The sequence below is a fragment of the Numenius arquata genome, chromosome W, assembly GCF_964106895.1.
Source record: "Numenius arquata chromosome W, bNumArq3.hap1.1, whole genome shotgun sequence".
NCBI lineage: Eukaryota > Metazoa > Chordata > Aves > Charadriiformes > Scolopacidae > Numenius > Numenius arquata.
This window is the reverse complement of record NC_133615.1, coordinates 12,161,582-12,175,194: the sequence shown is the minus strand read 5'-3', so window position 1 is coordinate 12,175,194 and position 13,613 is coordinate 12,161,582. Positions and strand designations below refer to the sequence as shown.

General features: G+C 53.8%; 2 protein-coding genes across 2 annotated transcripts in view; one reads left to right on the top strand and one right to left on the bottom strand.

The window, feature by feature from the left end:
• LOC141476793 (junction-mediating and -regulatory protein-like) overlaps positions 1–13,613 on the top strand; it is a 221,418-nt gene that overhangs the window by 49,980 nt on the left and 157,825 nt on the right. The window lies entirely within an intron of this gene.
• LOC141476727 (adenosine 5'-monophosphoramidase HINT1-like) lies at positions 3,872–7,821 on the bottom strand. Its single transcript, XM_074165534.1, is given in 6 exon segments — positions 3,872–4,211; positions 5,017–5,121; positions 6,595–6,624; positions 6,626–6,848; positions 6,884–6,996; positions 7,807–7,821. Coding segments are annotated over 6 exon segments (651 nt in total). The 3' UTR covers positions 3,872–4,046.

Below are 13,613 nucleotides of genomic sequence, written 5' to 3'. Positions count from 1 at the left end.
CACGAGAGCCTCTTATTGCTCAGAAAGAAGGCTTTTTCCCTTGAAATTTCCCCCCCTCAAAGTGACTGGATCCCCAGCTATTTCCCGACTTTCCTATCTCCAAAGCGTCCTGTTCCTAGCCCAGTCACTATCATTCCTTAAACCACCAACCCCCTTCACTTCTACACGGAGGAACCTGCCTTTCAGGCTTTGTGATGGGTTCACCTTGGCCGGCTGCCAGGGGCCCGCCCAGCTGCTCTCTCACTGCCCCTCCTCAACAGGGCAGGGGGAGAAAACAGGATGACAAAGTTCCTTCCTTCAGGAAACATCCACCTGCCGGATCCACGGGCAGCAGGGAAATACCTGCCCCGGGCAGCGCTTTGCCCCTTCTTAGTTAAAAACTGGCTGGAGGGCCGGGCCCAGAGAGTGGTGGTGAATGGAGTTAAATCCAGTTGGCGGCCGGTCACGAGTGGTGTCCCCCAGGGCGCGGTACTGGGACCCGTTCTCTTTAACATCTTTATCAATGATCTGGACGAGGGGATTGAGTGCACCCTCAGTAAGTTCGCAGACGACACTAAGTTGGGTGGCAGTGTCGACCTGCTGGAGGGTAGAAAGGCTTTGCAGAGGGATCCGGACAGGTTGGATCGATGGGCTGAGACCAATGGGATGAGGTTCAACAAGGCGAAGTGCCGGGTCCTCCACTTGGGTCACAACGACCCCAGGCAGCGCTACAGGCTTGGGGAAGAGTGGCTGGAGAGCTGCCCGGCAGAAAAGGACCTGGGGGTGTTGGTGGACAGCCGGCTGAACATGAGCCAGCAGTGTGCCCAGGTGGCCAAGGCGGCCAACAGCATCCTGGCCTGTATCAGGAACAGTGTGGCGAGTAGGACTCGGGAGGTGATCGTCCCCCTGTACTCGGCATTGGTGAGGCCCCACCTCAAGTACTGTGTCCAGTTTTGGGCCCCCTACCACAAAAAAGACATCGAGGTGCTGGAGCGGGTCCAGAGAAGAGCAACAAGGCTGGTGAGGGGTCTGGAGCACAAGTCTTATGAGGAGAGGCTGAGGGAACTAGGGTTATTCAGCCTGGAGAAAAGGAGGCTGAGGGGAGACCTTATTGCTCTCTACAACTACCTGCAAGGAGGGTGTAGAGAGGCGGGGGTCGGTCTCTTCTCCCAAGTCACGGGCGACAGGACTAGAGGAAACGGCCTCAAGTTGCGCGGGGGGAGGTACAGGCTGGATATTAGGAAATTTTTTTTCACTGAAAGGGTTATCAGACATTGGAATGGGCTGCCCAGGGAGGTGGTTGAAGCACCATCCCTGGAAGTGTTCAAAAGACAGGTTGACGTGGTGCTGGGAGACATGGTTTAGTGATGGTGTTGCATTTTGTTGTTTTGTGGGTGTTTATTTTTGTCAGTTAGGTTGATGGTTGGACAAGATGATCTTGAAGGTCCCTTCCAACCTAGAAGATTCTGTGATTCTGTGAAATATGTTTGCACAGGGGCGCCACCAGCTTCGCTGAGCTGCTCGGCTTTGGCCCGCGGCGAGTCCGGTGCCTAGCTGGCTGGAACCAGCTGTGTCCGGCGCAGGGCAGACCCTGGCCTCTTCTCACGGAGGCCACCCCCGCAGGCCGCACCTGGAGCACCGCGTCCAGTTCTTGTCCCCACAATTCAAAAAAAGGTGCAGACAGACTGGAGAGGGTCCCAAGGAGGGCCACGAAGATGATCAAAGGGCTGGAGAACCTCCCCTACCAGGAAACACTGAAGGAGTTGGGTCTTTTCTCCCTTGGAAAAGAGAAGGCTCGGGGAGAGGGGGGGGACGGGGACCTCATCACAGTATTGCAGTACTGAAAGGGTGGCTACAAAGAAGAGGACGGAGGCTTTGCCACAAAAGGTCCGACCAGATGATCTTTCGAGGTCCCTTCCCACCTGGGCTGCTCTAGGATTCTACGATTCTTCGGTGGATCACTGTTCAATAACCCTTTGCTCTCTCGGGTCTGGAGCAAAGCATGGGCAGCGTCGCCTGCGAGGCGAGACATAAATCCCACCGGGCGCCAGAGACTTCCAAAACCTACGGTAATCACCCCATGCCTAGCTGCTTCAAAACTCCCCTGCCCCCAGAAGCGGGAACACCTTCTAGATACCTCGGGGAGTTTACACAGGCGGAACAAGGGATGTTACCTAGCTCAGTCATCCAGTAAGCAAACACTGCACCAGTGCAGTTTCAAGGAAACACCACATGTCAGTTTCCATAAACTGCAGGCAAATCATTTCCATCTCCTCCCTGGGAAGATTAAATAAAGGCAAAGTCCTCGGGTTACTTACACGCCCGTGTCACCAAACTTCACCTGATCGCTTGGGGATATAGAAGAGATGAAGACCCCTTCCAGTGGGCGTCTCGGATGTCTCAGCAACACAGCGTTCAAGGGCAACGAAGGATGGCCCCGCTTTCCCCTGCCCATCTCCCTTTTTTTAATAGCTGTTAAAGAAAGGTGGAGCTTGCCATCTCCCTGCGATGTACTTTTGGTTTGGGTCTGGCTGGGATGGAGGTAACTTTCCCCATAGCAGCCCTCATAGTGCTGTGCTTTGTAGTTGTAGCTAGGAGGGTGTTGATAGCGCACCAAGGTTTTGGCTACTTGTCCTGGGTTGAGAGACACAGGACTATCTTTTCTTCTAATGCTGGGGAAAATTACACTTTTAGAAGACTCTAGTGTCTGAATTTGTGAAAATATTTACTTTATAGCCAGCCAGGCTCTGTGGGATTCAAGGCTAGTGTTTTCGAGCCTTGCCAGGTGCAGGGACAAGGAGGAGCAAGGCCTGGGCATTTGACCCAGGCTGGCCAACAGGAGTATTTCATACCATGAACGTCACATCCAATATAAGTTAGAAAAGTTTGCTGCGTAGCTCGCTCTCTCCCTGATGGCGGCGGTCCAGACAACTCCTTGCCCCGGTGCCGGAGCCCTGAGGCCTTCCCTTCCTCCTGAAGCCATTGCGCTCGCAGTGTCCGATACTTGCTATCCACTGCTGGGAGTGCACCGCTTCCTACTGATATAGATGGCTGAGTATAATTTCTGTATATCTTATATCAGTATCGGGATTAATACTGGTTCTTTAGTATTATTGTTAATTATTTAGTCTTAGCCTATTAAATCTATTTATACTTCAACCCTTGTGTTTTCTTTGTGTTCCCCGATTCCCCTTTCCGGGTGGGGAGGGGTCATCGGGTGATAGAATAATTGTCTAAACGACAATAGGTTGTTATGGGTTCTCTCAAACCATAACACTACTGCTGAGCAGCGCTCCCACAGCATGGAGGCTGTCTCTCCAACCACCCCCACCCCCCCAGTCCAGTAAGCTGGGGGTGGGCAAGAGGTTGGGAGGGGACAGAGCCAGGACAGCTGACCCAAATCGACAAAAAGAGATATTCCACTGTGCTATGGAAGCACCACAGCTGCCATTGGGACCGATTGTTTTCTCCCACCATATCCCTCCTCGGCAGAAAAGGGATATCAACGGGGCCTTATCATCGCACAGCCGTTGATAAAGCGCTCCAACGGGAGTTGGATGCTTCCAACACATTGCACTGTGCCGAAAGCACCCTTGTACGGCATGCCTGTAGCGTCACATACGGTATTTTCTACAGTTGTTGCAGCAGCAGCCTCCACTGGCTTTATGTACGTTTGCGTACCGCTCCCAAAGAGCGAAGAGTTTGCTTCCTACAAGAGGCAGGAGACTGCTAAGCGGTTCCAGCGTCACGCTTCAAATGACTGGCCAAATCACCGTCTATCTATAGAACGCTGCTAACAGACTGAAACACTCCACATACTTACACTCCGGGGAGACACCGTTTTAACTTGCAGAACTATTTCCCCTCAGTAAGACGCGCACAAGACAGAGATGATATCCCCATGCTAAATCTTTATTTGTGCAACTGCTGCTCGCAGCTTTTATTACCTTCCACAGACACACGTCACAAAAAATTCGACATCAACAGTGGCTAGATCGACGGGCAACAGGCGAGATCCATTCAGCGGCGATTTGTACACGTGCAGCAACTCTTGCGGTGCACAAATCTTAGCCAGGCGGCCAGCCCAACTGACGGCCACCCAGAATACGTAGATGTACGCGACACACAGGCTGCCCACCCTCGGGCCCTTCATCCACAACCATCCGGAATCCATTGGCCAGGCCCAGGTGAGCAGCACGCTTCTTGCCAACAGTCATTAAATGCCCAAGCAGCTGGAGAAGGAAGCACAAAACCATAAATAACTACAATAAAAAGCCACACACAAAGAGGGGAGAGGGCAGGGAGGGAAGGAATGAGAGCAGAGCGCCACCCAGAGAAACCAGTTAGCCAATTCCTAGCAATTCAACCACTGCGCTTCAAATTACTGTCTGTCCGCCTGCAACTGACATTTTCCAAGCAAAGCCACAAAGACCGATTACGCACACTATAGGGGGCAAAAAAAGGGCTATGCAATTGCTTGCAAGCTAGACGGGTAACGGACTACAAAACAGCCACAGAAGCTAAGTTTGTCTCCGGGTTAAAGCCCCCCATTACCTCTTCAGGCAACATAAGCAACTCGGGTGGAAAATAAGCTTCAGGCTGCCTTTTGCGTGGGTTTACAAAGTCTCCGAACTTGACTTTTATAGCTAAAAGTGAAGCACCCAGCACCCCTCAACCAGCTTCGCCCTTCCTCACCCCTGACCTGCCAAGAACCCCAAGCCCTCTTCTCCGTATTAGAAGAACTACTACTACTCTTACTCTAAACCGTGACAATAGGCATCAGACTGCGCTCCAAAACAACACTGCATTTTGCACCACAAGTACGTACCCAGGGGTGAGCATTGCTTTACGTCACTACTTTCAGTCAAAAAAGCTCAACTCCGTTACAAGCTAGAGGCAAAAGATTACAGCGCCAGAAAACCCAAAACAGCCTACCGCGCCCTATCGAGAGGAAAAGGGGGGATGGGAAAGAGTCTAGTAAATGAGGAACTAACGACAGGTACAGTCTAGCGTACAGAAAGCTCCCACAGTACTTACACATTCACCAGAATCTTCTGCTTCAGATAACCTGATAACTGGCTCCTTAGGCATGACTAGGAGAAGCGTCGGAGCTTGGGGGGAAAGATCACGGAACGCAAGGCACTGGAGGAAGAGTAAACAGTTAAAACGTAATTGGCTTCGGAGAAAGGTAATAACGGCTTAAGCAAATCAATGTGCCCCACTGAACTCCTACAGAAGCAGATTACCAGATCCCCCAAACACAAGCCGAAACGTTGAGTTTTCCTTACGCGACATTAAAGCTATCTGTACAAAAACACGCAACGTATTTACAGAGCCCCCTCCAGAGGTGGGATTCAGCACGCAGGACGACGGGGGCAAGGAGACGGGCCAGTACTTCAGATTAGCGACCTCCAGTATGTTTTAATCTGGGTCGATCGCTTCCTAAGCGGTTTGTCTCTTCGATGTGGTCCACACAGAGGCAGGAGACAAACGGCTTAACCGAACGGGCAAAGAATTTAGCAAAGTGGAACATCAGCGGCCATTCATTTTCCATGGTACAGGGAGCTCGAGCATTGAACAAAAGCATAAGCGCAGGCAGAAAGCCTGCAAGCGCGTAGTACGAGTCTGTCTTCTACATTGCACGTAAACCCTACCTTCAAAAGCAGAAGACATCCCTCACTGCTAGTCTTCGGCACTTGAACAACAAAATTATACGGGGTACTAACTGAAAGTTAACATCGTGTAGGCAAGGGCTGCATTCTTCCCCCCACAGGCCTAAGCGGCTCGCTCGAGTTCCTAGCACGTTGTGGAGCACCAGCATCCGTGAACCTCGCAAGCATGCTGTTATCACCGTCCCACTTCACCACAGAAACAAGATCTGGGAAGCTTTGGCAGCCTGCAGGATGACGGGTTTCTAGATTTTTATATTTACTTTTTTTTTTTTTTTGGAGAAAAATAAGAAGAGCTGTAATTCTTTGCTCCAATAATCCCGTTTGGGGGCTCAGCACCAAAGCCTAGCACAGCAGAGCTGCGAAATCTCGATAATGCTACTAGGAGGCGCATCAAGACCCGCATTTCTCCTGCGCGGAACTAACTCATTACGGTCACTACTCGGACGTTCACCGTTTACATACGTGCGCCTGGAATCCCCGAGGAGACTGACTGCGTGCGCTTAATCTAAGGTTTCAAGACTATCGTCCTACACGAGGTAGGACCGCTCCCATCCCTCGGCAGCAAACTTTGCACGACTTGCAGTGCCAAAGGGATATCACGCGGCAAACGTCTGCGGCTGCCACCAAGTGCGTTACCGTCAGAGGCCCTCCTCTACGCACGCGCGCACACGGCACGGCGAGGCTGGGAACCGAGGCGAGCCGGCCAGCTCCAGCAACCCAGTACGCGCCGCGGCAGCCGCGGGGGCACCGAAGAAGCGCGATGTTATAGGGATCGTGCAGTAGAGAGCGCCACAACCCAGAGAGGCCCCGTCCGTCCCCCGTCCCTCCACCCGCCCTGCCGCGCTCCCGGGCACCGCGTCCTCGGCTCAGGGTGCCTGCGAGCGCGGGGGGAGGGGAGGGGGGAAGGGAAGAGGAACCGCGCACAGAGCAAAGCCGCGGCTACCTCCTCGTCCTCGTAGGCGACGTTGGCGGGGAAGCGCCTTGCCGATGATCTTTCCGAAGACAGCAGTGGCGCCACCGGGCCAGGCGGCCCGCGCCCCAATAAGCTCGTCAGCCACGACAACGCCCGTTGTCGCCCCCGCGCTTCCTCCGCTCGGCCAGGCCCTCCGCGGCGCCCATTGGGCCGCCAGATCGCCGCCGGCCGACCCCGCGTCTCGATTGGCTGTCTCGTCTGTCGTTTTCGCTTGTTCCCGTCCCCTTGGCGGGTCCGCCCTCGTCGACCCGGTGCTTACCGGGGCTCAGGGAGCTTGCGTGCCCTCGGGGCGCGGAGGGATCCGACCTGGGGGTGGAGGGAGAAGACGTTGGCGAGTCCGCGGAGGGATCCGCGCCGTGTAGTGCTGCGACCCTGTGGGCGGGCAACGAGGTCTCAGAAGAGGCTGTCGTAGCTAGAAGTACTATTGGTTGTTACTTATTACCGCATCAAGTCTACCCCAAACGTGCTTGTGGCTTTTTGGTGCAGTCAAAGGACTGCTTTTGCCAGGGCAGGCCAGGCCTTAACTTTTCAGAACACTCCGCAGAACCAACAGAAGTCGCTCTAAATTGTTCCCTGAAAGCCCCACTTTGATTGCAGACGTTTCTAAGCTGCACGCCTCCTGGGACAAAATAAAATACAAAGCGTGTCTTCAGCACTGGTGGCTTGAGGGCTGGGGGGCAGATCGAGATAGGATTTGCGCTAAGCTGGGTAGGAGGCTCGTAGAAAAACAGGCAGCGCCCCCAAAGCTGCCCAAGGGTGGTCTCTGGTGCCCTGCACCCCCGGGGATAGCGAGCAATTTGATTGGTCTACACAACTGTATCGTAACACACATAACCCCTGCTTTCCTCTGTATCGGGCTCAGGGTATCCTTAGCCTTCTTTGCGGCAAGGGCACGTTGTCGGCTCACGTTCAACTTGGTGTCCGCCAGGAGCCCCCCCCACATCCTTTTCTGCAAAGCTGCTTTCCAGCCAGTCGGCCTCCGGCATCTACTGGTGCATGGGGTTGTTCCTCCCCAGGTGCAGGACTTGCGTGTGTTCAGGTTCCTCGGGTGGTCTCGAACCGGTTCGTTTCCTACGATGGGAGGGACTTTGTTCCCCCAGTCCCTGCCTTGAGGTTCGGGGACTTGAGAGCTGTGGGAACAGTGATTGCCAGTGAAAACGGAGGAGAAAAATCGTTGAGTACCTCGGCCTTCTCCATGTCGGTTGGCGCTAGATCTCCTGTCTTATTTATCGGAGGGGGGGTGGTGTAGGTTTTCTTTAGTCTTCCTTTTCTGACCAACGCAACTGTAGAAGCCCTTCTTCTGATTCTTCACATCCCTTGCCAAATTCAGCTCCAGCTGTGCCTTACCTTTCCCGATCCCATCCCTACACACCCGGGCAGCATGCCTATATTCTTCCCAGGATGCGTGTCTCTGCTTCCACTGCCTATGCATTTCCTTCTTGCGCTTCAGCTCGACCAGAAGGTCCTTGCTCAGCCGTGCTGGGCTCCTGCCTTCCTTGCCCGATTTCATAGAATCATAGAATCGTCTAGGTTGGCAGGGACCTTGCAGATCATCGAGTCCAACCATTAACCTAACGCTACCCAAACCACCACGCCTACCCGTCTTTTAAATACCCCCAGGGATGGCGATTCAACCGCTTCCCCGGGCAGCCTGTTCCAATGTTTGGTAACCCTTTCTGCGAGGGAAATTTTCCTAATATCCGTCCTAAACCTGCCCTGGCGCAACTGGAGGCCGTTTCCTCTTGTCCTATCGCTTGTTGCTTGGGAGAAGAGACCAACCCCTGCCTCGCTACAGCCTCCTTGCAGGTAGTTGTAGAGGGCGATAAGGTCTCCCCTCAGCCTCCTTTTCTCCAGGCTAAACAACCCCAGTTCCCTCAGCCCCTCCTCATAAGACTTGTGCTCTAGACTCCTCACCAGCTTGGTTGCCCTTCTCTGGACACACTCCGGAATCTCAATGTCTTTCTTGTAGCGAGGGGCCCAAAACTGAACACAGTACTCAAAGTGGGGCCTCACCAGCGCCGAGTACAGCGGGACGATCGCTTCCCTAGTCCTGCTCACCACACTATTCCTGACACAGGCCAGGATGCCGTTGGCCGCCTTGGCCACCTGGGCACGCTGCTGGCTCATATTCAGCCGGCTGTCCACCAACACCCCCAGGTCCTTTTCTGCCGGGCAGCTTTCCGGCCACTCTTCCCCAAGCCTGTAGCATTGCCTGGGGTCGTTGTGACCCAAGTGCAGGACCCGGCACTTGGCCTTGTTGAACCTCATACCGCTGGCCTCGGCCCATCGATCCAGCCTGTCCAGATCCCTCTGTAGAGCCAGCCTACCCTCAAGCAGATCGACGCTCCCGCCCAACTTGGTGTCGGCTGCAAACTTACCGAGGGTGCACTCGATTCCCTCGTCCAGGTCGTTGATAAAGATATTAAACAGAACCGGCCCCAGTACTGAGCCCTGGGGAACACCGCTCGTGACCGGCCGCCAACTGGATTTAACTCCATTCACCACAACTCTTTGGGCCCGGCCATCCAGCCAGTTTTTTTACCCGGCGAAGAGTACGCCCGTCCAAACCATGGGCAGCCAGTTTCTCCAGGAGGATGCTGTGGGAAACGGTGTCAAAGGCTTTACTAAAGTCTAGGTAGACAAATTTCTATTTTCCCATGTCTTACGCATGGGAATCCAGAGCTCTTGTGCTCTAAGAAAAAAACGTGCTTAAAGAGCTGCCAGCTCCCTTCTGCTCCTTCTGCACAGGGGCTTCCAACTCCTCCTGTTTGTCGCCCGTGCTGCGCGCACTGGTATAGAGGCACTTCAGTTGGGCTGTCGACCGCGTCACCTTTTTGGAGGATCAAGCCCCAATTCCTTTGCGGCATTTCTCGGGTGTTCCCCTGTTGGTTCCTAACGCATCAGCAGCCCCTGGCTCTTCCCTGTTGCTCAGAACTCCATCCCCTTCTCCCGCTGAGTCTAGTTTAAAGCCCTCCTTGTAAGTCTGGCCGGCTTGTTGGCAAAGACCCTCTTGCCCTGCTTGGTCAGGTGAATCCCATCAGCTCCCAACAGACCCGGCTTCTCAAAGGTACATCCGTGATCATAGAAGCCAAAACCTTGAGTATGGCAGCAGCTACGCAGCCAGGCAGTCACCTGTTCAATTCGTCTCCTCTTTCCTGGACCCCTTCCTCTGACTGGGAGGATAGAGGAGACCACCACCTGTGCTCCTGATCCTTTCAACATCGCTCCGAGGGACATCACATAGTCTCTTTGGAGGGTTCTAAGTTGCCTCGTCAGACCCTACACGGAATAGTAGGAGCGGATGATAATCTGTAGGGATCACCAGGCTCGGCAGCCTCTCGGTGATGCCACGAATGCGAGCTCCTGGCAGGCAGCAGACTTCTCTAGAGAAATTGTCTGGACGGCAAACGGGTGCTTCGGTGCCTCTCAGTAGGGAATCTCCAATTGCTAATACCTTACGTGCTTTTCTGGTGGCACTGGTTCCCATGCGGGTGGATGGGTCCGCTTTGCGTGGTTGGCTTGGCCAAGTTAACCAAGCTCACACCTACTCCATGACCTCTTTACAGCTGTTCCAGTTCCTCGTCACTTTTATTACCAAGTGAGAAAAAAAATGGAGACTAGAGCCTTTTTCTCACGAGAGCCTCTTATTGCTCAGAAAGAAGGCTTTTTCCCTTGAAATTTCCCCCCCTCAAAGTGACTGGATCCCCAGCTATTTCCCGACTTTCCTATCTCCAAAGCGTCCTGTTCCTAGCCCAGTCACTATCATTCCTTAAACCACCAACCCCCTTCACTTCTACACGGAGGAACCTGCCTTTCAGGCTTTGTGATGGGTTCACCTTGGCCGGCTGCCAGGGGCCCGCCCAGCTGCTCTCTCACTGCCCCTCCTCAACAGGGCAGGGGGAGAAAACAGGATGACAAAGTTCCTTCCTTCAGGAAACATCCACCTGCCGGATCCACGGGCAGCAGGGAAATACCTGCCCCGGGCAGCGCTTTGCCCCTTCTTAGTTAAAAACTGGCTGGAGGGCCGGGCCCAGAGAGTGGTGGTGAATGGAGTTAAATCCAGTTGGCGGCCGGTCACGAGTGGTGTCCCCCAGGGCGCGGTACTGGGACCCGTTCTCTTTAACATCTTTATCAATGATCTGGACGAGGGGATTGAGTGCACCCTCAGTAAGTTCGCAGACGACACTAAGTTGGGTGGCAGTGTCGACCTGCTGGAGGGTAGAAAGGCTTTGCAGAGGGATCCGGACAGGTTGGATCGATGGGCTGAGACCAATGGGATGAGGTTCAACAAGGCGAAGTGCCGGGTCCTCCACTTGGGTCACAACGACCCCAGGCAGCGCTACAGGCTTGGGGAAGAGTGGCTGGAGAGCTGCCCGGCAGAAAAGGACCTGGGGGTGTTGGTGGACAGCCGGCTGAACATGAGCCAGCAGTGTGCCCAGGTGGCCAAGGCGGCCAACAGCATCCTGGCCTGTATCAGGAACAGTGTGGCGAGTAGGACTCGGGAGGTGATCGTCCCCCTGTACTCGGCATTGGTGAGGCCCCACCTCAAGTACTGTGTCCAGTTTTGGGCCCCCTACCACAAAAAAGACATCGAGGTGCTGGAGCGGGTCCAGAGAAGAGCAACAAGGCTGGTGAGGGGTCTGGAGCACAAGTCTTATGAGGAGAGGCTGAGGGAACTAGGGTTATTCAGCCTGGAGAAAAGGAGGCTGAGGGGAGACCTTATTGCTCTCTACAACTACCTGCAAGGAGGGTGTAGAGAGGCGGGGGTCGGTCTCTTCTCCCAAGTCACGGGCGACAGGACTAGAGGAAACGGCCTCAAGTTGCGCGGGGGGAGGTACAGGCTGGATATTAGGAAATTTTTTTTCACTGAAAGGGTTATCAGACATTGGAATGGGCTGCCCAGGGAGGTGGTTGAAGCACCATCCCTGGAAGTGTTCAAAAGACAGGTTGACGTGGTGCTGGGAGACATGGTTTAGTGATGGTGTTGCATTTTGTTGTTTTGTGGGTGTTTATTTTTGTCAGTTAGGTTGATGGTTGGACAAGATGATCTTGAAGGTCCCTTCCAACCTAGAAGATTCTGTGATTCTGTGAAATATGTTTGCACAGGGGCGCCACCAGCTTCGCTGAGCTGCTCGGCTTTGGCCCGCGGCGAGTCCGGTGCCTAGCTGGCTGGAACCAGCTGTGTCCGGCGCAGGGCAGACCCTGGCCTCTTCTCACGGAGGCCACCCCCGCAGGCCGCACCTGGAGCACCGCGTCCAGTTCTTGTCCCCACAATTCAAAAAAAGGTGCAGACAGACTGGAGAGGGTCCCAAGGAGGGCCACGAAGATGATCAAAGGGCTGGAGAACCTCCCCTACCAGGAAACACTGAAGGAGTTGGGTCTTTTCTCCCTTGGAAAAGAGAAGGCTCGGGGAGAGGGGGGGGACGGGGACCTCATCACAGTATTGCAGTACTGAAAGGGTGGCTACAAAGAAGAGGACGGAGGCTTTGCCACAAAAGGTCCGACCAGATGATCTTTCGAGGTCCCTTCCCACCTGGGCTGCTCTAGGATTCTACGATTCTTCGGTGGATCACTGTTCAATAACCCTTTGCTCTCTCGGGTCTGGAGCAAAGCATGGGCAGCGTCGCCTGCGAGGCGAGACATAAATCCCACCGGGCGCCAGAGACTTCCAAAACCTACGGTAATCACCCCATGCCTAGCTGCTTCAAAACTCCCCTGCCCCCAGAAGCGGGAACACCTTCTAGATACCTCGGGGAGTTTACACAGGCGGAACAAGGGATGTTACCTAGCTCAGTCATCCAGTAAGCAAACACTGCACCAGTGCAGTTTCAAGGAAACACCACATGTCAGTTTCCATAAACTGCAGGCAAATCATTTCCATCTCCTCCCTGGGAAGATTAAATAAAGGCAAAGTCCTCGGGTTACTTACACGCCCGTGTCACCAAACTTCACCTGATCGCTTGGGGATATAGAAGAGATGAAGACGCCTTCCAGTGGGCGTCTCGGATGTCTCAGCAACACAGCGTTCAAGGGCAACGAAGGATGGCCCCGCTTTCCCCTGCCCATCTCCCTTTTTTTAATAGCTGTTAAAGAAAGGTGGAGTTTGCCATCTCCCTGCGATGTACTTTTGGTTTGGGTCTGGCTGGGATGGAGGTAACTTTCCCCATAGCAGCCCTCATAGTGCTGTGCTTTGTAGTTGTAGCTAGGAGGGTGTTGATAGCGCACCAAGGTTTTGGCTACTTGTCCTGGGTTGAGAGACACAGGACTATCTTTTCTTCTAATGCTGGGGAAAATTACACTTTTAGAAGACTCTAGTGTCTGAATTTGTGAAAATATTTACTTTATAGCCAGCCAGGCTCTGTGGGATTCAAGGCTAGTGTTTTCGAGCCTTGCCAGGTGCAGGGACAAGGAGGAGCAAGGCCTGGGCATTTGACCCAGGCTGGCCAACAGGAGTATTTCATACCATGAACGTCACATCCAATATAAGTTAGAAAAGTTTGCTGCGTAGCTCGCTCTCTCCCTGATGGCGGCGGTCCAGACAACTCCTTGCCCCGGTGCCGGAGCCCTGAGGCCTTCCCTTCCTCCTGAAGCCATTGCGCTCGCAGTGTCCGATACTTGCTATCCACTGCTGGGAGTGCACCGCTTCCTACTGATATAGATGGCTGAGTATAATTTCTGTATATCTTATATCAGTATCGGGATTAATACTGGTTCTTTAGTATTATTGTTAATTATTTAGTCTTAGCCTATTAAATCTATTTATACTTCAACCCTTGTGTTTTCTTTGTGTTCCCCGATTCCCCTTTCCGGGTGGGGAGGGGTCATCGGGTGATAGAATAATTGTCTAAACGACAATAGGTTGTTATGGGTTCTCTCAAACCATAACACTACTGCTGAGCAGCGCTCCCACAGCATGGAGGCTGTCTCTCCAACCACCCCCACCCCCCCAGTCCAGTAAGCTGGGGGTGGGCAAGAGGTTGGGAGGGGAC